Below are 27,095 nucleotides of genomic sequence, written 5' to 3'. Positions count from 1 at the left end.
AAATAATAAAGTCTGGCTTAATAACACTGACTATACTTATTTCTCAGTAGAAGGATAGATGCAATTCAATGATAGAGGTGCCATAAACTAAGAATTATTTGCAGTACCTAAAATTATGTCTACTTTTTCCTTTGGGAAATAGAATTGAAGCGATTTCAAGAAAAGAAATCATCCCCTCTCCTCTAAGTAGTACTTTAGTCCAAAATAAAGTATATCACCATACATTAACTAAAATCTGGTTCCTATAAGTAAAAGGGATAAGCACATATTACACTAAATACAAATGATGAAATTTAAAATTAATTTTCAATTTTCTTATGGAAATTTTCTAGCCAATTTTTAATTTGGCTAGAAAAAAGATGAACTAAATATTTACAGGCCTCCCTGTGCCAGACTACTGGTCAAAAATGCCAGGATGAATGCGACATGGCTCTGCTCCTAAAGAACAGACAGAAAAATGTGTGAGTCATTCTATGACAGGCAGAATGTGGTGAAACAGAGGTTCAGAGACCTGTTAGAGCCCAAAGAGAACAGTATTTGAGTTAGATCTTGAAGAATTTGCACAAGGAAAGCTCAAGAAAAAGGACAGAAGGAATGGCAGAAGTCAGGGAGCAACAGGCAGGTTCAAGGATGGGAGCTCTTTGTCACCCTATTGACTAAGACTATATGAAGCGGAAAGGTGGGGAATGAGACTGGGGCTGGAGGAACCTGAACAAGGGGTTCCTGAATCTCCTTTTACACTGGTGCAGGAGGGACTTGTCCTCTTTCCACAGGTAATAAAGAGCTCCTGAATGCTTCTCAGCAGGACATGACAGGATCAGAGATGTGCTAAAAAATGTTATTTCAGCAAGCTGGATCAGAATTCAGAAACATTAGAATCTTGTTCACTCTGGAAGCCTCGATAAGCAACACAAGAGCAGATCCATGTCTCACCTTTATGTGTTCAATGCCTAATACATAGCAATGTTTATTAAACCACACTGGATGGATGGATGGATGGATGGATGGATGGATGGATGGATGGATGGATGGATGGATGGATGGATGGATACAGAGCAAAGGAAATAGAATATCAAACCTATAGACTGAACAGATATGAATAGAAGAAGAGAAAATTAAGAGTTGAGACTAAAATAATTACCAAATGTAAGATGTAACTCAGCCGGAAATAATGCAGACTTCAGAGAATTCACCTCCCTGTGTTTCTAGTCAAAGCAGACCAGGGAAAAGTCCAAAGAGTTCTTTGTGGAAACTGACTCTACAGTCAAATTCAATCAAAGTAAATTTGCTTTACTTCCAGTGTCCTTCCTTGCTTAATTTCCCAGGATTCAAAGAAGGAAAATAAAAGGAGAGATCACATGAAGTTACAAATAGTAATTCTCTCTTGAATACCATACTGAAATTACATTCTTTAACAAGACACCACTAAGCACATGTGCCTCTGGCTCCTCAATATGAACTTAAATATCTCCCCATAATTTCACTGGTTTGCCAGTGAAGGGGCTTCTTTTCTCTTCGAGCCCCTCACCATTTCTCTGTACTCACAGCACAGAGTCTGTTTTTTCTACACACTCACCCTAAGAAACTAAAGTAATAAAGGAAGAGGGTCCTTTATGCAACATAAAGGACCCAGAGTCCTTTATGCAACATTTTTCTAAAGAACATTCCACAGAACACTAATCCCATAGGATATTTAAATGGGTGGTTTTTTTTTTTTAAGACCTCCACGGTCAAATATATATGGAAAACACTGGGTTAAACAAAGTTAAACAGCAAGCTCTTTACTGGCTTTTTGGTTCCACCAATGTATAATTAGGAATCTTGATAAGGGAGACAGCATGTGCTTTATTTTATAAATTTGACAATGGACATGTCTTTCTTTTTTTTTTTTTTTTTGTGGGACCCTTGCCGGTGGCCAGGGATTGAACTGGCGCTGCAGAGGCTGCGGGCACCAACCGCTGCGCTCAACCCAGCGCTCAACCACTGCACCATCAGGGGATGCCCAATGGACATGTCTTTTCACAGTGAATTCAGAAGACTGGAATTCTGAGGACGTCTCCCTCGACACTCCATTGTCCTACATTAATACTGAAGCCTGAGCACTTCCCCGTGAGCCATTAATTATCAGAAAATTTTTTCCTCTTTTGCCCAGAGTTGGAGCCTCCAAAGCCAGGGGCTACCTCTTCTTGCACTGCCACAACCATGTATCCAGTGCTACCAACACCTTCAAGTCCTCAAGAACAAAGACACTCATGCTCCAGAGTCCTATGTTGCCTGCTACATGTATCAAATACAAAGAAGACTAGCTTTCTACAGTCCTACGGAGAAAATGGAAGAAATCAACAATAAGCAATGGGAGAGTAATGCTACTCTTAACAAACTGAATAATTGATGTTCACTGGGTGGGTGCCCTAGACAAGGAAATCAAGCAAAACCTTGTTCCTCACCCTGAGCCCTGGATCTACCCTCTGACCCATTTAAGATGCTGTCATCATGTTGCTTTCCACTACACCTCTCTTGTCCTCATGGCTGAAGCCCACTAACTGAAGCCCAGCATCGAGCCAACAAATGCACATATTAGGGACAAGAGAGCCAGGTCAAAAAATGTGCACCAGCATTCCGTCACTGCTGGAAAAGCAATTCCCAGCCCCTGCCCCACCAAAAGGAGCAACATCTCCAAAGAAATACAAATGGCAGCATATTAGGAGTAAAGGGCCAAGGTGCTTAATGCACAACCTCAGAGCAAGAAAAGTATTCTCATCACCTACTTAGTATCTGAAGGGCTCATTTCCCCTTCTGAAATCTGACTGTCCCATTAATTATACTTAATGGGCCCCACAGTGGTTGACAAATCTCCCCAGAGGGGGAACCTTAATTGTAGAAAAAGGATTCATTTATTTATTCTGTTTTGTGCCAGCCACTATATTAAGGGCTGGAAAGACACTGGCAAACAAGACAGACGCAGCCTCAGTGGTCAGAAAGCTTTCCATGGCTGCCCAGAGTGTAAATGCCAAAATGTGGTAGAAAACTGGAAAAGCCGGGCTTGTTCCCAGGGCTCTGCCACCACGAGGGGTCATAGAAGTAAGTTGACTTGGTGACATAATGGGGGTGAGAAGCAGATGCATTGCAGGGGAGCATGGCAACTGACCAGCAGGCCTGGTCCTAGCTCTCAGCTATCCAAGCAGTCCTGCCAAGCAGCACACTGTGAAGGGAGGGGGGGTGAGTTGATAGGCTGAAAAATGGAAGTGAAAGGGACCCTGAGAAGGGTAAAGAATTGACATAAAGTGCTGTTTTTTCCTCCTCAATCCCCTTCCTTTCTTCCATGCCCTGAACTGAAAGCTTAGTAGATGAAGAGTAAGAAAACTTCACTTAACTGAGTTTGTTAAAAGAACCAAGTTGAACCTGCTGGAACATTGTCAACAAAATAATTTACTTCCCTCTTCACCCTTCCTTTATTGATATTTTTATTTGAATTTCTTGAATGAGAGTAATGAATAGTTGAAGGACTTTCTGAAGGGACCCATGCCAATCCCTACTTGGGAATCTGATGAGATGTAACATGTCTAAACAGCCCAGCTGTAGGAGAGGGAGAGGGTCATACAAATGGAAATATTTCAGATTTCTCTCTTCTCTGTACATATTTCTCATGGGCCATATCATCTATATATTCCTGTGCTCCAATTACCATCCATAAGATGAAGACTTCCATATCAACACAATTATCTCTCAGGAGGTATTATTTGCAAATGCATCCTAGATATCTCTATTCGCTATGTCCAGAGCTGCACACACCTCTATCTCCATAACCTGCCCCTTTCCTGTTTCCCATCCCCGTTCCCTGCACTACCATCCATGCAGTTACCTACTAGGGGAAATATGGACTACCCTCCCTCTCACCGCCCACATTCTAGCTAATCACCAGGTGCTTCTAAATAATTTGATTAAAGATCCACTCATTCATTTATTCAATAAATATTTATCAAGTGTGCTTATAACCAGGCACTGTTCTAGGTGCCCCACTGCCATGGAGTTTACCACTATCCAACCCAGTGAAGCCATCAACATCTCAGGTTCATACTACAGGGGACGTTCTCTCTTTCTCTCCTTCAATTCATTTACTCCACTCTGGATGTGGGGAATTGTTCTGAAACCCAAATCTTATCATCTGCTAAAAAACCTTCAGCAGCATCCACTTCCCTCAAGTTGAAATGCCTCAATGCGACATCAAGGTAACCTCTTGGCTCCTCTGCTCTTTGGGATATGACTGATTTCACTTTCCTTAAGGCTCTCTTTCTACTCTGAGCCTTTCTACGTGCTGCTTCCTCACCCACAACTCCCAAGATCTATGACTAATTCAATCCTATTGCTCCTTCCTATCTTAAAAACTCATCCTAGGGAGACCTTTTCTGAACCCAAACCTGGTCAGATTCCACAGCACTCATGACAGTCATCAGACCTGACTTAGTGGTTGTCTCCTCCAACAGGCTCTGAGACCATATCTGTATTGTTCACTCTATGAAATGTCTAACTTTGGCCCTCAGCATAAGGAGGAAAGGCAGAATCTTTATAAGGTAGACCTTGGTTGGCTGGATACCTGGGAGGGGAGAGAAGGGAACAAGAGAAGCCAAGGGCACCATCTTGGGTAATCACACAGAACAAAGTTGTCTTAGAAACACCAATGAAAAGCCCCAGAACAGAACAAGACTCTTATTTCCACTTTTCTTGGCTCTATCTACAAACTAAGTCTTCTCAATTAACCAGGAACTTTGAGAGGTAAACATTGGTATTATTCCTAGAATAATAAGAATTAACAATTTCACTATCAGTTCCCTCTCTTCAGTCAAGTCTAGGTTAATTCCAGAAACACAGACACCTTGTGCAAGTAAAGGAAGCACAGACTGACATTCCAGTAATTATTATCCAAGCAGATCCATACCTCCCCCAAAAAAAGTTTAGATAATGCCAAGAGAAGTTCTAGGATGCCTCAAGGATCATGGAGGTATGTGATTTAGGATACATCTTTAGATGGTAGTTCCTTCAGAAGTGAGTTCTGGTCCTGTTCTTCCATGAAAACAATTGAGTCCCCTTAAAAAAAGTCATTTAGCCTCCACAGGTCTCATTTTCCTCATACATTAAAGAGTGAATTGATCTACATGATGTCCTAAGTTCCATCTAACTAAAAATTCTAGAAGCCTAAATCTTTCAAAATGACAAAATCCATTTAAAGTCTAGGGAGAGCATATTAGTTTACCTTTTCTCTATGTTTTGAACAACTGACTTAATTTCCTTCTTATTCCCCCTTTTATATAGCTACCACTATTGTCCCTTGCCTTAGCACAAGAGGCTTAGAAAATTTTTTGGCTAATGGGACAAATTAAGAACTAGGCCTCTCTTTGCTCTCCAATATTTGCACCACAAGAATCTGATGCTCTCTTTTTATTTTTTTATTATTTACATTTGACTTTAAAGGGAAAATTGAATGTTTATAAAATGCTAAGTTTTCTTTCACTGTGGACCTATACACATGCACACAATATTTTATCCTGAGTTTCCCAGAAAAGAGAATCTAAGATAAAGACTTGCATACAGGTGATATATTGGGCATGCAACTCTAGAAAGTAGGAGAGAAGGACCAGAGGGATGAATCTGGGGAGAAAGAGCCAATATAACACTATAACACTAAAGGAGATTGGTGGTCAAGAATAAAGAACATTCACTGGAGTTTATAAAACATATTTCAGGGCCTCCCCGGTGGCGCAGCGGTTGAGCGCTGGGTTGCGAAGCTGCCCGCAGCCTCTGCGGCGCTGGTTCGATCCCCGGCTGCTCCCCGGCCACCGGAGGAGGGTCCCACATGGCGCGCAGACCTCTCCTGCCGCCCGCTGCTCCCCTCAGCAGTGTACTTCTGTCCTTCTGCCTGCTCTGCTCCCCGCTCTGGCTCTGGTGAATTCTCTCACCCTCCCACGCTTCTGACTGTACCCAGTGCATGTATAAACAAAACAAATAAATAAATAAATAAAAGCATGCCTCTATTAAAAAAAAATAAATAAATAAATAAAACATATTTCATAACTATTCATCTAGGGGCAAGAGTAGGAAGAGTTTATTCATCAAGTCTCAAGTTCCACTGAGCCAGTATGTTAATTCCCCTCTCTTTTGGCTTGAGCTTGTGTGAGCAAGTCCCAAAAGAATTTACATCTTGTCAATGCTACCATCTCAGAGAAGCCCCAGAGTAAGAAACTAGAGATGTATGCCCCAGAAGCAAGACCATTCAGAATGTACATGCTTAAGTTATCCAACTACTACAGCAATCACAGGAGTTTAAGAGATGGGGTCAAGAAAATCTGGAATGGTGAACAAGAGGTGTTCTATACACAAAGTCATCATCAGTGTAGAGCCATGTTTCTCAACTATGACACTATCGACATTTCCAGACTGTTGTTTTTTTGTTGTATATGTCCTGTACATTGTAGGATGTTTAGCAGCACTGGCCTCTGCTCACTACATGCCTCTCCTAGTTGTGACAACCAAAACTATCTCCAGATATTGCCAAATGTCCCCTGGGGGACAATGGTAGCCCTGGCAAAGCAGGTGTAGAGTTTTATGTATCTTACTTTTGTCATTCACCTACTGCCTCTTCATTTCTCTCCATTTACACCATATCAAAAGCAGCTCTTAAGTAGATCACTGTAAAGGATATTTATATATATAACTTATTTTATAGATTTTTACCAAAATATATTTACTTTAAATAGATAATTCCTAAGCAGTAAAGAATAAAGAAATTTTAAATACTTCATATGAGAAAGTTAGAAGGAGACTAGATATAGGATAAAATGTTGAAATTACATTCTTGGGTTTAGTCACTTATATCAGAAGAAAAGTTAAAATTAAGAAAAAACACCTTATTTTTGAAATCTAGGTATCTAAGACAAGGACTTAATATTTTTAAGACAAAGATCTTTTCCCCTGAATTATGCATATATGATACATGCAGAATTTCACATTCAACTGTTCACATTCAAGGAACCTCTAAAAGACCATGCTGTTTATTGCTGGCGAGCATTTGGATTGTGTTCAGTTTTTAGCTACTGTGAAAAAATGCTATTCCAAAGGTTTTTCTATATGTCTTTCACTTACATATATTCACATTTGTATTGAATATACATTTAACATGGAATTATTGGATAATAGGATATATGTATGTTCAGCATTAACAGATTTTGGTAATCAGCTTTCAAGAGAAGTTATACTGACTTACACTCTTACCAGCAATTCATAAGAGTTCTAGTTACTCCACATCCTTCTCATCATGTGGTATTGTCAGTCTTTTTTGTTCTAATGTTTGTGTACTTATATCTCACTATGATTTTAAATATTATTTCCCTAAAGATGGAAGAGACTGAATAACTTTTAATGTGTTTATGGGCCACTAAGATATTTTCATTGGTAAAGTTCTTGTACATATATTTTGCCTGTTCTACTACTGGTCTACTTTCTTTTTTATTTATAGGGGTTCTCTAGGACATGCATTACAACTATCAGTCAGTGATATACCTTTTATTATATTGAAAGATGTCTTTAACCACCAAAAATTCTTAATTTTAAGAATCCATTCAAGCAAAATTTTTCTTTAGGTTTAGTGCTTTTCAGGTATACTTTAAGAAATATTGGCCTAATAAAGAGCAGAAATATATTCTCCTAGACTTTCTTCTATAAGTTCTGTTGTTTTGCCTGTTACATTTAGGTGAACAATCCTACTTAGAACTGATTTTTTTGAATGGAGTGAAGTCATGAATTCAACATTTATTTTTTTCCATAAGTACCTTTTTTGAAAAGACAATCCTTTCCACATTACTCTATATTGCCATCCCTGTTGTTAGGGACTAGGTGTTTGAGTCCTGCCAAAATCCATATATTAAAGCTTTAATTTCCAATGTATTCGGAGAGGGGGACTTTGAGAGTTAATTAGGGTTAGATGAGGTCATGAGAGTCCCATGGTATGGTGGGATTAGCATCCTTATAAGAAGGGACACCACACATGGTGCTCTCTCTGCTACCTAAGGACACAGGAAGAAGGTGGCTGTGTGCAACCCACAGAGACAGTCCTTACCAGACATCAACCCTGATGATCTTGATCTTAAACTTCCATTCTTCACAACTGTGAGTAAATAAATTTTGGTTATTTAAGCCACCCAGGTTATAGTATCTTGTTACGGTAACCCAAGTTGACTAATACAGTTGTCATAAATCAAGTCTCTCTTTGCATTTGTTTCTGAACTCTGCTGTAATGGTTTATATGTATATCTTTAATATTATTAATTATTCTAGATTTACATTAAATGTGTAAGTCTTTTGGTATAAGTCTTTCAATTTTGGTGTTTCTTTTTCCTTCAGGATTGTCTTGGCTATTCTTGCCCTTTTGAATCTCCATATAAATTTTAGAAACAACTTGCTAAGTTTCACAAAATTTTATGCTAGAATTTTCATCAGAATTGAATTAAATATATAAATCAATTTAGGAAGAATCTGCTTCTTTAGATTACTTTATCTCCAATACATTCATTAATTAGAACAATTTACCTGTAGAGAGGTGGGGGGGGGGAATAAGCTCTAAACAAAACCCCATTTCTACCTTTCAAATCCTATATTTTTGTTTCTTAGTTTATCACTCAATCTATGAGTTCCAGTATAAAATTAAATAGCTGTGGCGATAGTGGTTATCTTCATGTCATTTTTCATATCAAAAGGAATTTTTTTGATATTTCACCCTGATGTTTGAATTATGTTTGCTCTAGATTGTTTTGTAGATACTTTTAAGCATACTATGGAAGTCCCATTCTATTCCAACTTTGCTAAGAGTTTATATTATTAATTGTGTTAAGCTTTATCAATTATGTTTCTGCATCTATTGAGAATACTGTGTGAGGTTTTATTTTATTCTGTTAATGTGGTTAATTACAATGACTGATTTTTTTTTTAATTTTAAACCTTTCATTGCTAGAAAAAATCCAAACTGGTTTTGTTTTTCTATGATTTTGTTCAGGTTTTTTGAATCAGTGTTCACAATAAACAGAAATTTTCCATTTAAATGTAATTATATTCCAATTATATTCAATTATCACTTTTCCCTCTAATGCCCTTGCCGTATCATTGTATCAAAATTATGCTGAGATCATAAAATGAACAAATGTTTTGTATTTTCTGTTTACTTTAGAAGTTTCTTTAAGTTTGGTTTCATTTTTTCCTTAAAAGTTTGGTAGAATTTACTGCTGAAGCTAGAATCTTGGTCTAGAATATTCTTTATAGAAAATACTGAATTATGTGATTCCTTTAATAGAAGTAGGACTACTTAGGTTTTCTATTTCCTTTTGTACCCATCTTGGCAAATTCAATTAACATAGTGTGACCTCTCTTTTGCAGAATCTGAGAATTATTTCCAGTGATTACTCCTTAGGTTTAATGTCAAAATGATTAAGTCTAGTAATATATGTGTGACATAGACTTTTTAGTTATTCACATTTCAAATTTTCTAGCATTTTTTCTAAATTGTATAGCTCTTATTTGAGTGAAGATCACTCACCTTCCACAGAAAAAATTAACAATCATTGAAAGTTGCCCTAAGTAGTATAAATCTTCCATCACACTTCAGGTTGCCATAGCTACCAACACAGGTGAGTTTTCTTTTAAATATGTCCAAACAATTAACAAATACATATTAAGGCATACTAAAATAGACCTTTTCAAATCATAAAATCAGGAGGGTAATTCACTATACAAGTCACAAAATATGAATTTTATAAATGTAGAGAAAAGACAGATAATCTAAACTAACACATCAATCTTCCAAACAAAGAAACTGAGGTTCAGAAAAACTAAGTAGCTTATCCAAGATTATACAGTCAGTAAATGGAAGAGCTGGTGTTAACAACTGGGGTCTCCTGGGTATTGGTTCTGGTAATTTTTTCATCCTCTCATGCTACCTACCATTCAAAGTACATCTTCCAGTTGACCTTAAAAAGAGCCGAGCATACTGAAACTCGACTTATGCCTCTTCAAGACAGTATAAAAAAAGCTGAAAAAGCGCCCCTATCAGAGTAGTTAACATTTTTAGGTTTCATTTTGTTGTTTTTTTTAAACCACTTCTAGCCTACATTATGTTTCCGATGTCAGTTCCCTCAATTGTAAAATACAGCAGTTCTTGATTATCCCTCTAGACTTTCTGCTATTTCACTTTAACTGCCTTTCTACTCCTACTATGCACCTCCAATGCTACTAAAATTATATTATACTTTTCAAAGTCAAACTAGAATGTTTTTAAATATGTACCAACTACACTTAAAATTCTTGTTGGCCAAGGAAGATGATATACATATTTGCACTATCTAGTACAATGTGAATAACATTCTGTAAATATATAGTTGAAAAACTGGCATAGTATATTGGATAATCCTGTGGCCAAGCCTGTGAATTAAGGTGACATGATGACTACGTTCAAATATAAGCTCTGCCACTTATTACCTGTATGATCTCAAGGAAATTGCTTAGTTTTTCTGGGTCTCAGTTTCCTTATCTATAAAATAAAATTAATAATAGCATCTACATAGAGTTGCTGTGAAATTTAAATGAGATAATCTATTATCACAATGCTAGTCCCTAATAAGCACTCCAAAAATTTTAGCTATGATGTGATTATATTATTACTGTTACTAACTACTCCTGTGCCTGCGATTCACCATAGTTCTTCCCGTCCTTGTCCTGAGTGATTTGGAAAATTCTCCAAATCTGAGGGTTCAGTGAATCTCTTCTTTTTTTTGAGAAATGTATCTGCTATATAAATAGCAAGTCATCCAAATCCCATTAACTCTAGGTAATTTTATTTAATAATCATATTTTAAAAGTTGGACAAATAAATAAATGGCAAAGCAATTTTGATTAAATCCTGTTTTCTCAATGGCTATTTGGAATACATCATTCATATGCAAGCTCCAAGAATATTAAATAACAGATAAAATAAATAATGATCATAATGCAAACCACATTCTGATTCCCACTTCCCTGCAAGTACAACTCCATGAAAGACTTTTAAGAGCCAAAAAGTAACATGCTTATTAACTCTGGGTTACTCGGCTATACACACAGAGCTTAGCAGATCACGTGAATGTTTCCATATTCTCAGTTAAGCTAATGGTTCCTCAGAGCCCAGTTCTTATAACCTCTTAAGAATTTCAAGATTTGCCTGAAAAAGAGTATCATATTTTCATGACTGTGACTGAACACAAATTTGGAAAGCTCACTGAAAGCAAACCATCCTGGAGGACAGAAAATGGTCATTGTTTTCAAAGAAAGACAAGCCGATCCTCCACACAGGAAATCAAGCTGGTCTTAGGCACTTGATCTCGTCTCCCTCCACACAAACCTGCCTGCACCCTGTGCACAGACCTCCCCTTTCACTCCACACGTGAAAACATGGTGGGGAATAAGAATAAGACCATTTACCAATGGAGGTAAAAGATATTTTTTTCAAAACTGCCATTTAAATGCATCCAAAGAGGAATATTCTCTCTTTTTCCGCATTTCATTTCAAAGTATTCGGGGATTTAGAGGGATTGTGGACTTGTAATAGGCAAGCAGTAAGCCTCTGGGAAAACCTGTCAAAAGACTCAGATCTAAATGACGTTTCCTAGATACACAGTGCTTTCTGCAGCAGGGCTCCGTGAAACTTTCACTAGAAAAGGTTGTTGCATTTCATCTTTTTCTCGTGAACAAAAAACAATTACAATAATATAGCTTTATTGTTCGCTTGTTTTTTTAATTCTTGGGAGAAAAATGTTGTCATGAAGTACCTCTGAGTCTAGGAGTTAAATATCCCAGTTCAAGTCCAAATTAACCAATGGGAGACAAGGGGAGAGACCCAAAGCTAACCAGCCAGTACAGAGGACTGACATCCTGTCAATGAGGCTGAGGACTAGCACACTCATAAAGGAGTAAAGACCACTATAACATCTTTGTAAAAAAAAAAAAAAAAAAAAAAAACTATTTAAAATCTGTTTTGAATGCTTTATTTCATAGTCAAACTTGGGGGTTACAGAACAAATGTAAGTATTTTGATAGACACTCACTATAGTATAGTCCTTACAATCCATGCTGAAAGTCCTTTACCAGCACAACCCTCTTTGAATGAAGTCCCAGAGGACTGAACCCATATTAAATAAAAGCTTTAATATGAGGAGAATTACAGCAAGGTTACAATGTAATTAACCTGAGTTATCTTTCAAAACTCTTGCTGATGTATTTTCTGACATTTCAGACTACTTTCATGCTGTGATTTTTAAAATCAGCAAAGAGGGAGGTTTTCACATTAGTTCAAACTAAAAGGATAAAAGAACGTCTGCATACAAAGAAAAAGAGTTGGTCGATACTTTCTATCATTGTCTGATAATATTCTTATAACAGTTTTTTTTGTTGTTGTTTTTTTAATGGCCCTGTCCTATATGGCAAAGCCTTATTCTGTCCATCTCCTAGAGATTCCAGAGAAGGCTGTGATTTTTATTTACGACTCACGGTGATTCCCTTCACCACTTGGAGGGGGAAAAAATAGCAAAATCCGGGCTATTATCCTGTGTTTATAACAAGTCTATTACCATAGTAACGACTGTGATGTCACAAACCAAGAGCCAGATTCTCTCTCTGAAGGGGGAAGGGCAGTTTAGCTTGAAAGACGGACAAAAACATGTTTGGCCAAAGCAGGGTCAATGCTTGCAGTAATCACCAAGACACAGGGAGTTTCCCCTCTCAGGAGACAAGGGGGACAGGAACATAAAAGCAGCTCCCCACACCCAGAAATCAGCTACACCCACATTTCTGTATGCAGCTGTGCAAAAGGAGAATGGAAATCCAAAAAGAGTGTGGTATCACCATGGTCCCAATCAGGGGTATTCCACTGGGCCCATGGGCTGCCAAACATGGATGGGATCCAGGGGTGAGTCCGCCCAGGCACAAGAAATACTCTTCAGAACTAGTGCCTGATCAGATGGGGCCTCTATTACCTGAGAAGACAAGCAACTTGCCTCATGATGGCAAGCACTTTAAAACCAAGCTGGGGTTTTACCCCTACTGGGTCACACCAATTCACAGATCCACAGATCCTCAGGTTTATAGAAGAACTTACATTTCCCAAAAGATGTGCCCTTTCAAAAACAATCTTTTACAGGAACAAGTTGTATCTCTTGTCTACTGTTTCTGAAGTCGCCAACTAATATATATTCTTATTATGATACAGTCTAGGAAAGTTTTGTATACGTTTGCTGAAAAGGCAACTTTATATTAAAAAGAATACTGGATTAGTAGTCAGAAGACAAACCAGTCTTAGGTCAAGTACTCAGAAGCGACATGACTCTGAGGAAGCCATTTAACCTACTTGAGCTTCAGTTCTTTATTTAATGATATCTACATGTTATTTCCCAGGCTTACTGTAAAGATCAATTTAAGTAAAATAATGAATTTGAATGAGTTTCATAAACCGCAAGGAATTTAATCCAAACATAAGGCCTTATTAGCTTTTTCACATAGCCAGTTTATAGTATAACAACAATTTGAACATTAAAAGCTATTTTCTTTCCTCGACTTCCTTGCCCGTCGAGGTGGATGATACAGTCAACTCTAAGTTACCCAAGGCTGATTATTGAGGGACACTGTGGTTCTAGTAATCGTGCCATTTACTAGCTTACCACATGAACCTGTACATGGATGGAAAATTGAAAAATGAGTGTGCCTGGGCTCAATTACCTTGAATAACAACTCTGTTAAGAGTTTCAGCAAAAGGAAGAACTAAAATTATTTTAGCTAATTTGTAGTCCTCACTTTTGCATGGATAATCACTCACATCATGGTCAAGGAAGTCATGGTCAAGTCAGACAGGTTGGGACTAATCCAGACATGATACGAGCATTTTCTCTGTGTACAAAAAAGTATACTGCCCTATATATTTACAAAAGGAATCTGAATATCAGTCACACATTCATTTATTCAACAAATATTGGTGGAACACCCAATGTGCCAGAGCTTACCACAAGCCTGAAAACCCCACTATTTTCCTGCCCTCCCTTATGATATTACACAGAGCCCCTTGGCAAAGCTCGCCACCTGATTCTTAGAAACTATTCACCTCCTTGTTATCATGAGATGCTTGCCAGGTTTATTCCAGTGCAAGGGTCAGCAAACTCCAGTTCCTAGTGAAACCCTGTCTGCTGCCTTTTTTGTAAATAAAGTTTTATTGGAACACAGCCAGGCCATTTTTCTGCTATAACACCAGAAGTCAGTAGCTTTGATAGAAACAGTGTGACCGACCCGAAGCCTAAAATATCATCTAACCCTTTACAGAAAAAGTTCACTGACCCCCGTGCTACATAATATGACTAAATTAAAATTCATCTCTCTTATAAGTTTCTGCTGAGGAGCTCAGTTACAAAATGAGCTCCTTGAAAGCAGAGAAACTATCTGTATCTTTATTTTGTCACAAGAACTCTGGAGTGGGATAGAGTCAAGGTCTCAAACAGACAGAGAAAATTAAACATGTCCTTCCTTACATTTTGTTTTCAACAGATAAGTGCCTTGGAATTCCATGGAAGACAGCATAAAACCACTGGTGTTCAGTTACTCTGGCTTCTAATTCCTCAGAGTTCCTACATCTAAGACTTCCAAGGCTCCATTTTTGGCCTCTATCCCTTTGCATATTTATTTCCTGATCTGATGTGGAATTAGAGTTAAATAGGAGCTGTGTGCTTGAATTCCACGTGGCTGGCTGAGCAGGAAACTCCAGGGCAGGTTTTTTTGGCATGCCAAATTCATGTTAGCCTCAGCTATGCTAATTTCTAAAGCTGTTTGCTTTGCTCAAATAAATCTTAGAAGGGAATTTGCATTTGGATGCACACCTTTCTATGCACAAATTATGTGCATGATAACCCTAGGGCAGAATAAGGACTGCAAAAAAAGAGGCATGATGTTTACTCAATGGCTTTCCTACTGCAGGTACTACATTAGGTGCTTTATATGCATTTTCTCATCTCATGGCCACAACAATCCCATGAAGTAGAATGGTGATCCCCATCTAACAGAGAGGGAAATTAAGGAGAAGAGGAGTTATGTCATTTGCCCATTCTCAGAGCTGGTAAGTGACGGAGCTGAGATTCAAACCCTGCCCCTCTGACTCTGAAGTCCATGTTCCTTTCACTTAGTCACCCTGGCTTTTTGATACCCTCATCATCATCAACATTTACCTCACTGGACAAACAAACATGAACCCTACATTTACAAAATTAGTAACCACTCATCTCTCCAGTTGGCCTATGCAAAATGTGTCTTTGGCACCTGGGAGATAAACTGGGCCCCTTCGCACCATAAAACAATCAACCAAAGGAGAAGAGGGGCACTAGAAAGGCAAACTTTGTATGATACATAAATCACATTAGCAATTAGTAGACAAACACAATTACAAGTGATTTTGACAGGAAATGGATTTTAACAACATATCTGAGGAACTCAGTATGAAAGGACACTTTTGCTAAAATTTAGTGGGATAAGCAAGAGATGATACCCATACCAAGAAGAAAAATATACAGAATACATTGTAAAGAATACAATGTAAAGAATACAATGTAGAGAATACAATGTAAATGATATCTATAAATCCAGGAATTTATATATACAAATATCTTCACAGCTTATGAAAAAATAACCAAGTACCTATTTTCCTTAAAAAATACATCCATTAACTTCAGTGGGTTGTAAGTATGATTATCAATATTCAGTACTTATCATTGTACAATTCAATATACAGAAAAATAGCCAGCATAGCAATTAAGCATTCTAGCATAATTCCAAAAGTTTACACAAAGTCAGATACAATATTATTGAATGTCTTCTTCTGTGTGAAACATAAGTGCAGCCTAGATTGCAATATCACATAATGCCAGTCCATGGCCATCCAGCACTACCACCGCCATCTAACTTTCTGGAAATAGAAGAATTGATTACCTTTTCACACAATGAAATTCAAATCTACATTTTTTTTTTTAAGCTCACAAAGAAAGCTATCCAGGAATAAGAAAGAGCTCTGGTGGGCACAGCAGTTGATCGCTGGGTTGCGAAGCTGCCTGCAGCCTCTGCAGCGCTGGTTCGATCCCCGGCCTCTGGGCGAGGGTCCCACATGGCACGCAGACCTCTCCTGCTGCCTGCTCTTCCCCTCAGCAGTGTATTTCGTCAGTCTGCCTGCTCTGCTGTCCCCTCTGGCTCTGGTGAATTCTCTCACCCTCCCACACTTCTGACTGTACCCAGTGCTTGTATAAATAAATCTTTTAAAAAAAAAAAAAGAAGGAGCTCTGGTAAAGATGGTTAATCTAGATTGTTTCTTAAGTGAATTTAAAGAAGGCACATTGAGTAATGGGTCTGCGCACCAGATATAAAACTGCTCCTTCTTCCTTCAGAAAACCCACAGAGGAGACCTGGTCTCTACCATGGCCCACTTCAACAATGGTTACTTTTTTTTGTTGCTAGCCAGTTGGTACACAGCTTATTTTTTTTAAGTATTTCACCCTTTTATATTTTAAACAGATGATTTTAGGGAAGGAAAATAACTTTTTATTTTTGGTCAGTGATAGGAAAAGTTTATTGTCAGTTATAAGTTTACAGTTTGAGTAGTAGCTTGGGGGATTTGCTTAATATAGCAGTATTACTCTAAATAAAACATTCACTAACATTTCTTAAGTTCCTAAAAGTCTTTTCCAACATTAACTTGAATATTTAATAATCATCCACAAGACAATTTTCTATAAATTATTATTATTGGAAACCCCAATAGTGACTTACCTGCTGGTGGCTTTATGAAAGGTGGCGGAATTAAAGGTACAATAATGGGCACATTGCCATGCTCCTTTGACCCTGCAGGTGAGTCACTGAGTCCATTTCCTGTGGCAAGCCCTGAATAGCCTGTGCTTATATTGTATGGTGAAATAACACTGTCCTCTGGTAATTTTGGTTTTGGCAAAGAATTTTCTGTAAAAGAAAAAAATCATATTGACTATACTTTCTCAAGTAAAATGGCCACATAACAAAATAAATTTTTTCCTTACAAATCTTTAAGCTCGTTACCAGAACTTCACAGACCATCCTGGACCTTTTTCAGTCTTGTTACCATAAATCACCAATGGGTTCCTTAATAATTTTCTCCACTATGATAGCTAGCATCCCAATTGTATCATACTGATGATTTTTAGCACTGCAAAAGCCTACAGAAAATTGAGAGGCAATTAACCTTTTCCATATACAAAGTGATATATTAGCAAGCCTTGCTCTCTGGCTAGTGGGGGGAAAATCTAATAGGTGTCTCCAGCATTGTAACTAGGTCCCAGTGTATAGGAATGTAAGTTATAACATAATCAAAGGAACCAAAGAGAAAGAAGCAAATAATTAGGAAGAAAAAAAATGTTTCACAGGGTATGCCCACTCCATCCATGAATGCCCATTAAAAATTAACAAAAATGGGGCCTCCCCGGTGGTGCAGCGGTTGAGTGCTGGGCTGCAAAGCTGCCTGCAGCCTCTGCAGCACCAGTTCGATCCCCGGCCACCGGCAAGGGTCCCACATGGCACGCAGACCTCTCCTGCCGCACCCACTGCTCCCCTCAGCAGTGTATTTCATCGGCCTGCCTATTCTGTTCCCCGCTCTGGCTCTGGTGAATTCTCTCACCCTCCCATGCTTCTGACTGTACCCAGTGCTTGTATAAATAAATAAATCTAAAAAAAAAATTTAACAAAAATGAAAATAAAGAAAATTTATAATAATATTACCTTTGTGAATTGTATCCTTGCATATGAATTATTAAAAAAAAAAAAACCTCAACCATGGAAAGCAACTTTTTCCCTTTTTCCCTTTAGTAACATATACTTACTCTTCATGTTCCCTAGAGGCAAAAATTATTGCTTAGACCAAGTATGATTCAAGCTATTAGTTTATAGACTATAAAATCATGACTTGCATTTTTCATTTACAGTGAAATTGATGATACTATCTCTGTAACATGATGTGTACAATTTCATAGCAAGCTTAACATAAAATTTGTCACGTACGTTTGATTCCACATGCCTGCAGGACAGCTCATTTACATTTTGTTGCTTGGTATATAAGGAAAAGCTCTATCTTAGTGGCTGGAAATAAAATGCATGAACAGGTAGTTTATGCCAATAGATTCTGAATGCAATGTAAATACTGATTAAGTAAGTTGCCAATGACAATAATTAGTTTTACCCACATTTTATTAAAATGCTCCAAATGGGGGGCGGGGGTGGTAATGCACGCACATATTCTCTCTCTTTCTTTCTCTCTCTCTCTCTCTCTCTCTCTCTCTCTCTCTCTTCTCTCTTCCTCTCTCTCTCTTTCTCTCTCTCTGTGTCTTTCTCTCTTTCTCTCCAAACACTCATTCCAAATTTAGGTTTGTAAATTCAGTCTCTCAATACCCACCAATGGTTCTATCATGAGATACCTGGCACTGCTACCCAATAAAATCAGTGTTAATTCAACCCTTTAGAATCTCTACATTTCCATTCATTGGTTCAGCTTTAGTGAAAATTCTTACAGAGGAAAATAGGATCCAGTCACATACTATTTTCTTACTCCTCATCTTACTGGATAGACTATAGGGTGGGAAAAAAGATGAAAACTTCAAGAACAAAGCAAAATTAGGGCTTTCCTTTACAACCCTTTATACTCAAAAAAGGCAATGGAAGAATTACCAAGCTAACTGTGATTCTCTCTTGTAGTCTTAAAATCTACACCTAACATTTCACTTAACAGAAAGCACCAGTCCTCAACAACTGATTTATCAAAGGTCTTAGGGAAGTTAAACACTGTCCCTTTCTTTAAAGTTGTAGGTAAGACTATACACAGATCTTAAGGTCCTTAGCCCTGATCTAGCTAGCTCCCTTTGCTGGAAGGAGATTAAGCTATGTCTCTTTTGTCCTCTTAAATTCTATGGAATTCTACTTATAGGTAAGTACTATTGGGGGCACACATTTAAATCAACCATTGACACAATCAACAAACAAGTCCCAAAGCAAGTCAATTCTGGCAGGTTGAGATAGTTAATCCTTCTTTGCATGAACAAAAGGACATTAAATGTCATTACCTTTGAGAACAGAAATATGCTGCCGAGTCTCTCCATCTGTAGGGTAGCTCCTGAATTCAATATCTTCACCATCTTTCAATTCAACCTTATCATAACCATACCAGCCAAGGAGTTCATTCATGGTGTTTTCTGCAAAGTTCTAAAAGAAAACAGGCTACTTATTTATATAATCAATAACTAGTTTAAAAGAATATATAAATCGAATTGCTTGCACTACCCGTTTGCTGCCAGCCCTGTCCCACCTCCCCTAGCGTTGTGTTCATTTTTCAAATCACGTTCAAAGATTGTAATGCATTTAAATTTCAGGATGGTGCATCCAATTATGACAGGCCTTCAGACATTTGCAATTTAAAGATAATAAGAAAAAGGGCATTTACCAATATTTTAGCATATTCTTCTGCAAAGTCTATACACTAACACAAAAATATTGAAAACTAAAGCACAGAAATAGCTAAGAAAAGATTTTGAAAATGAAAACAATTAATCGACCTCTTGTGGCTTAGATTAATTGAAAACACAATTGCTTTTTGATTCAGGTGTTTCTTTACATGATTCATTTAAGATAAAACAAAATCTCAGTAAAGAAATAATTTCTCAATTGTCAAACACTGCCACAAAGTAAGCTGAATAAGCTACAAAGATCTCTTTTTTTTAATTTTCCCTTTTGCAAGAGCATTCTTTAAAAATCAATGCATAATTTGCTTTTCAAATTTCATTAATGACAGACTTTCCCTGTGAAATTAAAGGTCATTATGATTGCCTTCTGATAAGCAGCATACAAGTATCAAATAACTCTAAGGTTACTACTGGCCAGCCCAGATTTTGGATAATGAATGGAAATACTTTATCAACTATCAATCAATATAATATAATTAATACTGTTATTGTAGATATCAAGCTGTGAAAATAATAGCTAGAGTTGGACAGGTTAAAGCTTCACTATCAGGCGAATGGTTTTTATGAACTTAAAAACTGCTAGATCTGGAAACAAGAGGTAAGACTGTGCGTGTTGGTGGACTTAATGCTCATGTTTGACTTTCAAAGCATCTCGATCTGACAAACAGGGTGGAGTGGTAGTTACCAGGGGGATGTAGGGTAGGAGAACTGATCAAAGGTGCATACTTCCAATTCCAAGATTAACAAGTTTTGGGATCTAATGTACACTTTGGTGATTATAGCTAATACTACTGTATTATAAACTTGAATGTTGCTAAGACAGTAGATCTTAAATGTTCACACTACAGAAAAGGTAGTGACTATTTGGCAGAATGGTAGCTAATGCTATGATAGGGATCATTTTGCAATATATAAATGTACCAAATCAACAGTTATATATTCTAAACAGTATACAATGTTATATGCCAATTATATTTCAATAAAGCTGGAAGAAATTTTAACAAAAAGGAGATTATACTACAAATTAAGGGTTTAATAAATTTTGTTGAATAAATTAAAAAACCCTCCATCTGGCAAGGCATCCTGAGCCTTCTAGACTGAGCTAGAAAAACTATTCTAACCTTTTCTGTGGCTCAAAGAATCTTTCTTCACTCTCCCTAAAAGATATTATTTCTGAATTGCACCATAATGTATAATTTAGATACCTGAAACAGAGCACCCAGGCTAAGCCACAGTGTGCACAGCCTCAAAGTGAGTTTTGTGTTCTCTTGAATTTCACAATTTCAGATTTCAGCAGGGGTTGCATAAAAAAAGAAAAGATATTACACTACTGACTCCATAAAAACAAACTCGGCATTTCAAACCACACACAGCATGTTAGATTCTTTTGCTTTAGTGCCCACTTAAGCTCAGAGAACCAACTGGGTCGATCTGTGATGATAAAGTGCACAAGCAATTAAAAAAAACCTAGCTAGATTGATTCGGTGTTACAATCCACAAGGCCAACAGTCAGCTATATCAAGCTTTAGTGAGGCATTTACTCTTTCTGATGGCTGGTCATGTCCACATTAAATAGACATTCTTTTCATGAATGCACAAAGATGATATGATCGATATGAATAATAAGCTCGGCAACTTCTGGAATACCACTGAGGAGGACTCGGCTAAATGCTGCTCTACTCAATCAAAAGAAATCCTTTTAATGAGGCGTCAATCTCCTCTAACACCCAATTTCTTTCACTAAGCTGAGTGCCTGGACAGGAGAATGACAGTCCCTAAGCTAACAAATAGAGATCCTCCATCAATGGTCTGGCAGCAGAATCTCAAAGTATAATGATCGCACCTTGCATTGAAAAACCAATTGCCAACAGTGTTTAAAGCCAAGTTCAAGTCACCCTATTGGTCTGTATGCTGTTTGCCCCAATCTCTAAAAGTGTGCCAACGAGACAAAAAATTTTTGGCACAGTAACTCTTGGCCACCATATCCAATTTTGTAGACCATCTGATTCTGGATACCTCTCTTTCTGGTTCTGTCTAACCTCTAAAGTGACACAAAGGCCACAGATGCATAATTCATGAAGCAACTTCCCAGCCAAGGATATAGATTTGTTTGTTTTAGTCCAGCTGCAAATCCATTCAGCCTTTCAGAGCCAATCTCAGGGATAGAATCCATAAGTTTGGGTAAAGGCTGAAACCTCAACTGGATTATTAACACCAAATTCATGTTATTTGGGTATTTTAACTGCATCACTTAGTTTATGGTTTGTTTGTTTGTTTTTTTTTTTATTTTTTTTTAACTTTTTTTTTTTTTTAATAGAGGCATTTTTATTTATTTGTTTGCTTCTTTGTTTGTTTTGTTTATACATGCACTGGGTACAGTCAGAAGCGCGGGAGGGTGAGAGAATTCACCAGAGCCAGAGCAGGGAGCAGAGCAGGCAGAAGGACCGAAGTACACTGCTGAGGGAAGCAGCGGGCGGCAGGAGAGGTCTGCGCGCCATGTGGGACCCTCCTCCGGTGGCCGGGGAGCAGCCGGGGATCGAACCGGCGCCACAGAGGCCGCGGGCAGCTTCGCAACCCAGCGCTCAACCGCTGCGCCACCAGGGAGGCCCACTTAGTTTATGGTTTGTACTGAAAAATTCTGAGCCTTCATGGAACAATCAATAGTACTTGATCTATTCTATGACTTCTAAGTTACTATAAATGTCAGTGAAAAACTCTAAAACATTCCCTTTCTTGTCATTGAAAATAAGAACATGTACCTCTATATTTTGAAAACTATGACTGCAAAAGCAGAAAGCAAAAGGTTACAAGGCTTCAAGCCATAAACCCCACCTTTCATGGAAGGAGGAACAAGATGACAGAAAAAGACACCAAGGTTTCTTGTAGTGTAACAAGAGACTATTACCCTTGTCTTACATACTATTATATTAAAAAATCAAAGAATTCCAATGAATAAGTAATTTAAATGTTTTCATTTCTAGAAAGAATTTGATGGTAGCTATGGGCTTGAGAAACGAAATAGATTTTTGCAGCTATCCTCCAAGAAACAATATATTCTAAGAGAAATGAATTCAATGTTTATGGCCCATGAGGATTTTCAAGTCCTTCTGGTAGAGAATTCAAATGGTTTTTTCCAACATTTTTGGTATTATTATTCTTTAAAAGGGTTTCTATTTTTAAAATAATTCATTTCCTACATAAGTTTAAGTAAGTTTTTTTTTAAAGTGATGCATTAAAATGCTGAGAGATCTTTGAGACAAGAATGTTCAATAATAAGACAAGTTACTGTACTAAGGGAAATTGTAAAATTTGCTTCCCTAAAAATCTTCACCCTGCATTTGTCCTGGACCTTAAGACAGCAAACTTAAGTAGAGTCTCTTAAAGTCCCTCAAGCTCCAAGATTCTGTGAAATCAAACAACAACTACTTATACAAGAAATAAAATACCTTTTGCAAAGAAATATCATAATTATAGTGATCACACATCATAAATTTTACTGAACAGCCACTAGTTCAAATATTTTATCATTGCTCCCATAAACCATCAAAATGTGCCAGAAATTTCAATATTCTGGCATCTAAATCACATTTTGCAGACTGCCTCTCGCCCTTGGAAGTGGCACAAAAATCCACTCTCATACCATGTGGTCCAATTTGGGTTTGGAAAATAGGTCACTATAATTATAATGATAATGTCTAACACTTTTATAGCACTTTACAGTGCTTCCACATCCTTTAACGCTCTTGTTCCGTTCAATAACCCTATAAGTTAGGTATTTGATTTCCACAATAAACTTTTGATGAATGTATGTAACATCCTCATTTTACACCAGAAAATTAGAGCATCAAGTAGGTAAATGAAAGGTCTGAAAGATCACCCAGTAAAATCAACTAAAATACAGATCTTCCAATTCTTATACTAAATCTTTTTCTATTATAAATTCTGTATAGTCAAATGTGTCAGCAAATCCAAAGATAACCACGTCCATAATTCTCACATTTAAAGAGCTTTCCATCCATGGCATATATACTAATACTACGATTTCACCTGCTTTGGGATTAGTGATTTGCCACTATTCTCCTAACTATTTGTATTGTTGGAAATTTAATCTCATTTTTACAATTTTTTTTACTCATATCTGACTCTAACCACTTTGCAATTCTAATACTTTACCCCTAGACCTCTTCCTTGTCCTTTCCGATGCCATTCTCTTGCCTACAGGACTCCAGAGGAAAGAAAACAATCCTAAGGATTATTCTGAAACCATGATGTCTTCCTAGAATTAAAAAAAAAACAGGTCATAGAAAGATGGTGGAAAGCAGGAAATTTTACTATTTCCCAACTCTTCCTGAGTTCTTGTGATACTGGCAAAATTTATTTTTATTTGAACTTAATTCCTAGGGCATTCATTAAATATTCTCCTTATTCAAGTAGAAATATTCCTAGTGTCAAAGTTCAATCTATATGATTTTTAATTGAAAATTTTACCAGGTAAATAATAGAGCTGACTGCAAGTCACTTTGAAAATAGTGGTAATTCCAAATTCTTAAACTACCTCTGTAACACAAGTATGTCAAAGTCTTCAAAAAGGATGAATAATTTTATTTTGAAAACACCAAACATCTTAAAAAGTAGGTAGGCACCATTTATTTCTTTCATACCAGGTCTTGCATAACTGAATATTAATGTGTTTTTAACTTTGTAATCTATCCAAGAAGGCAGAAAGTCTTCAAAGTGCTCCCAATCATTCATTCAAATGAGGGAAAAATCATGTCCTCCCTCTCCCCACAAATATAATTTCCATTTTGACTCCAAGCCCCAATTCTAGTAAAATACATTATGTATCTCACATACACTGTAAGTCAATTGAGGACAGAACTCTTTTACTTCATTTTATGCTTCATCTTACATGATACCTAGCACTTAGAATGCACTCAATAAATGTGCTAATACATTTAGATACATCCACAAATATTTTTTAAAAATGTATTGACGGAGAGGAATGATAAAACAAAATTATCAGATATCTGATTCTAAAAATAAATAAATGAAAGTTAAAACAAATTATAATATCCAGTGTTAATGAAGACTCTCAAGCTATTGGGAATTTAAGTTGACAACAACTTTTATTTATTTATTTTTTTAAAGGTACTTTCTTCTTTGTCTTTTTTTTTTTTTTTACAGATTTATTTAATTATTTATATAAGCACTGGGTACAGTCAGAAGCGCAGGAGGGTGAGAGAATTCACCAGTGCCAGAGCGTGGAACAGAACAGGCAGACTGACGAAACACACTGCTGAGGGGAGCAGCGGGCGTGGCAGGAGAGGTCTGTCACACCATTTGGGACCCTCGCTGGCGCCTGCAGCCAGGGATTGAACCCGCGCTGCAGAAGTTGCAGGCAGCTTGGCAGGCCAGCGCTCAACCACTGTGCCACCTGGGGAGGCCTGACAACAACTTTTAGAAAAGGTAATTTGACTCCATCACTAAAAGCCTTAAAAATGTACATATTACTCCTAGGAGTCTACCCAAAAGACACAAAAACATTAATTCAAAAGAACACCTATACCCCCGTTTATTGTAGCACTATTTACAATAGGTAAGATACAGAAACAACCCAAATGCCCAAAAATAGATGACCAGATCAAGAAGATGTGGTGTGTATACACACACACACACACACACACACACACACACACACACACACACACGCATGATGGAATACTATTCAGCAATCAAAAAGATAAACTCATGCCATTCACAACAACATGGATGGAGCTAGAAGGGATCATGCTCAGTGAAATAAGCCAAAAGGGAAAAGAAAAATATCGAATGGTTTCATGTACAGGAGTAATACAGAGGGACAATAATAATAATAAAATGCAAAACTAGCAGGCAACCATAAATAAGAGACATTCTGTGAGAGAGGAGAAGAAAAGGGATCAAAACAGGGGAGAGAAGAGCACAAGGGACTAGGGTGAAGGTTTGCCAGTGATGGGAATTTTCCGGGGAATACACAGTGATGTAAAAGATATAAATTAAAAAAACAAACAAACAAACAAACAAAACCCACATATCCTTGACTCAGCAATTTTATTTCTAGATATTGTGGGAAATATTCTGAAGAAATAGGTGCAAAAATATGCATTTTCAGGAATATTTATATCAGTGCTATTTTCCTAGAAAAAAATTGTATGTCAAACAATAGGAATTTAGTCAAGTAAATTAGAGCTTCATTACAGAATGAGTAAAATGGAATACTATTTTGCCACTAAAATATATACTTCATGTAAATTTTTGCTGCCATGAAAAGCTATTAACAATATATTAAGTTTTAAAAGGAAGGTTAGTATTCTGAGACCATTTTTTTAAACTATATATCAGACATAGAAAAGGGCATGAAAAGACATATATCAAAATGTTGACAGTAATTGTTTCTGGGTGAGATAATCACAGGCTTTGTTTTCCCTTTTGTTTATCTGAATTGCTTGCTCTACTATTTGTATGTCCATGTATTATTTCTGTAAAAATTAAAAGATATTTTTAATTAAAAATTAATTAACACAATCTTCTCTTAGACAGGCATGTCAGCTATGTTCACAATCCTAATGACAACAAAAAGGATCTGTCAGTTTCATTACTTAACTTCAAAACATTCTGACACACATTATCCAAGAAAGTGGGGCATGTGAGAAATACTTACAAAGGAAAAGGAAACCCCCACCTGAGCAACTTACAAGGTAGGAGAAAGCAGCGCAAGTATCTCTGCCAGTTAAGGTTATGAATAATAGAATGATGGTTAATTTTGGAAAATATTTAACTCCCTTTTCACCTTCATGTAGTCTGACAGACTTCACACTACGTCTCTCTTAACAATCATTGGACTTGCTAATAGAGATTTGAAAAGAGAGGCAGTTTCTTTTGTCGGAAGTAGGAATTTAACTTGATTAGATATCTAACTATTCCTGGGACCTCCCTGTTGGCGCAAGGGGTGAAAGCACTGCACTACGAAGCAATCCGCCGCCTTGGCAGCATGAGTTCGATCCCCGGTCGGCCCGGGAGCAACCCACATGGCGAGGCAGACATTTGCTGTCTTGTCCGCTGCTCTGCTCAGCAGTGTATTTCAGTCTGTCTGCCTGTTCTGTTCCCCACTCTGTCTCTAGTGAGACCTCTCACCCCCCACATCTCTGACCTGCACCCCAGCTCTTGTACGCATACATAAATAAATCTTTAAAAAAAAAAAAAAAGACATCTAACTATTCCAAGGTCTGACTTGGGACTAAGTCTAAGAGTCATTTCTCCTAGCACTGACCCATTGGATCAATTTTATTTTATGGTTCTGCCAAGAACAAAGCTGTGAGGTAACATTAAAATAGTACTGGAAGAGCCCTTTACAGATGACCAAGTACTGCCATATTGAGGATCCCACTGAATCAGGAGGTAGACCTAGAAGACCCCCTCCCCACAGACTGCCCCAGACAGAGGGTCATCAACATGATGCAATAATAAGAGCCCCAAACTTGCACT

The 27,095-nt window shown here is 37.4% G+C and overlaps 1 protein-coding gene across 1 annotated transcript in view; it reads right to left on the bottom strand.

Annotated features, from left to right (window-relative positions):
* The window catches only part of SOBP (sine oculis binding protein homolog), a 161,630-nt gene that overhangs the window by 128,457 nt on the left and 6,078 nt on the right, over positions 1 to 27,095 (bottom strand). Inside the window, exons 2-3 of the mRNA XM_037520174.2 lie at positions 19,176 to 19,314; positions 16,864 to 17,049 (exon numbers count right to left, since the gene is read on the bottom strand). Coding sequence (XP_037376071.1) covers positions 16,864 to 17,049; positions 19,176 to 19,314 — 325 coding nt within the window. The remainder of the gene's footprint in view (positions 1 to 16,863; positions 17,050 to 19,175; positions 19,315 to 27,095) is intronic.

Source organism: Talpa occidentalis, unplaced genomic scaffold, assembly GCF_014898055.3.
Source record: "Talpa occidentalis isolate TD23 unplaced genomic scaffold, MPIMG_talOcc4v2.1 talOcc4.2, whole genome shotgun sequence".
NCBI classification, from domain to species: Eukaryota; Metazoa; Chordata; class Mammalia; order Eulipotyphla; family Talpidae; genus Talpa; species Talpa occidentalis.
The sequence above is the reverse complement of the archived record's forward strand: the minus strand, read 5'-3'. Positions and strand labels throughout refer to the sequence as shown.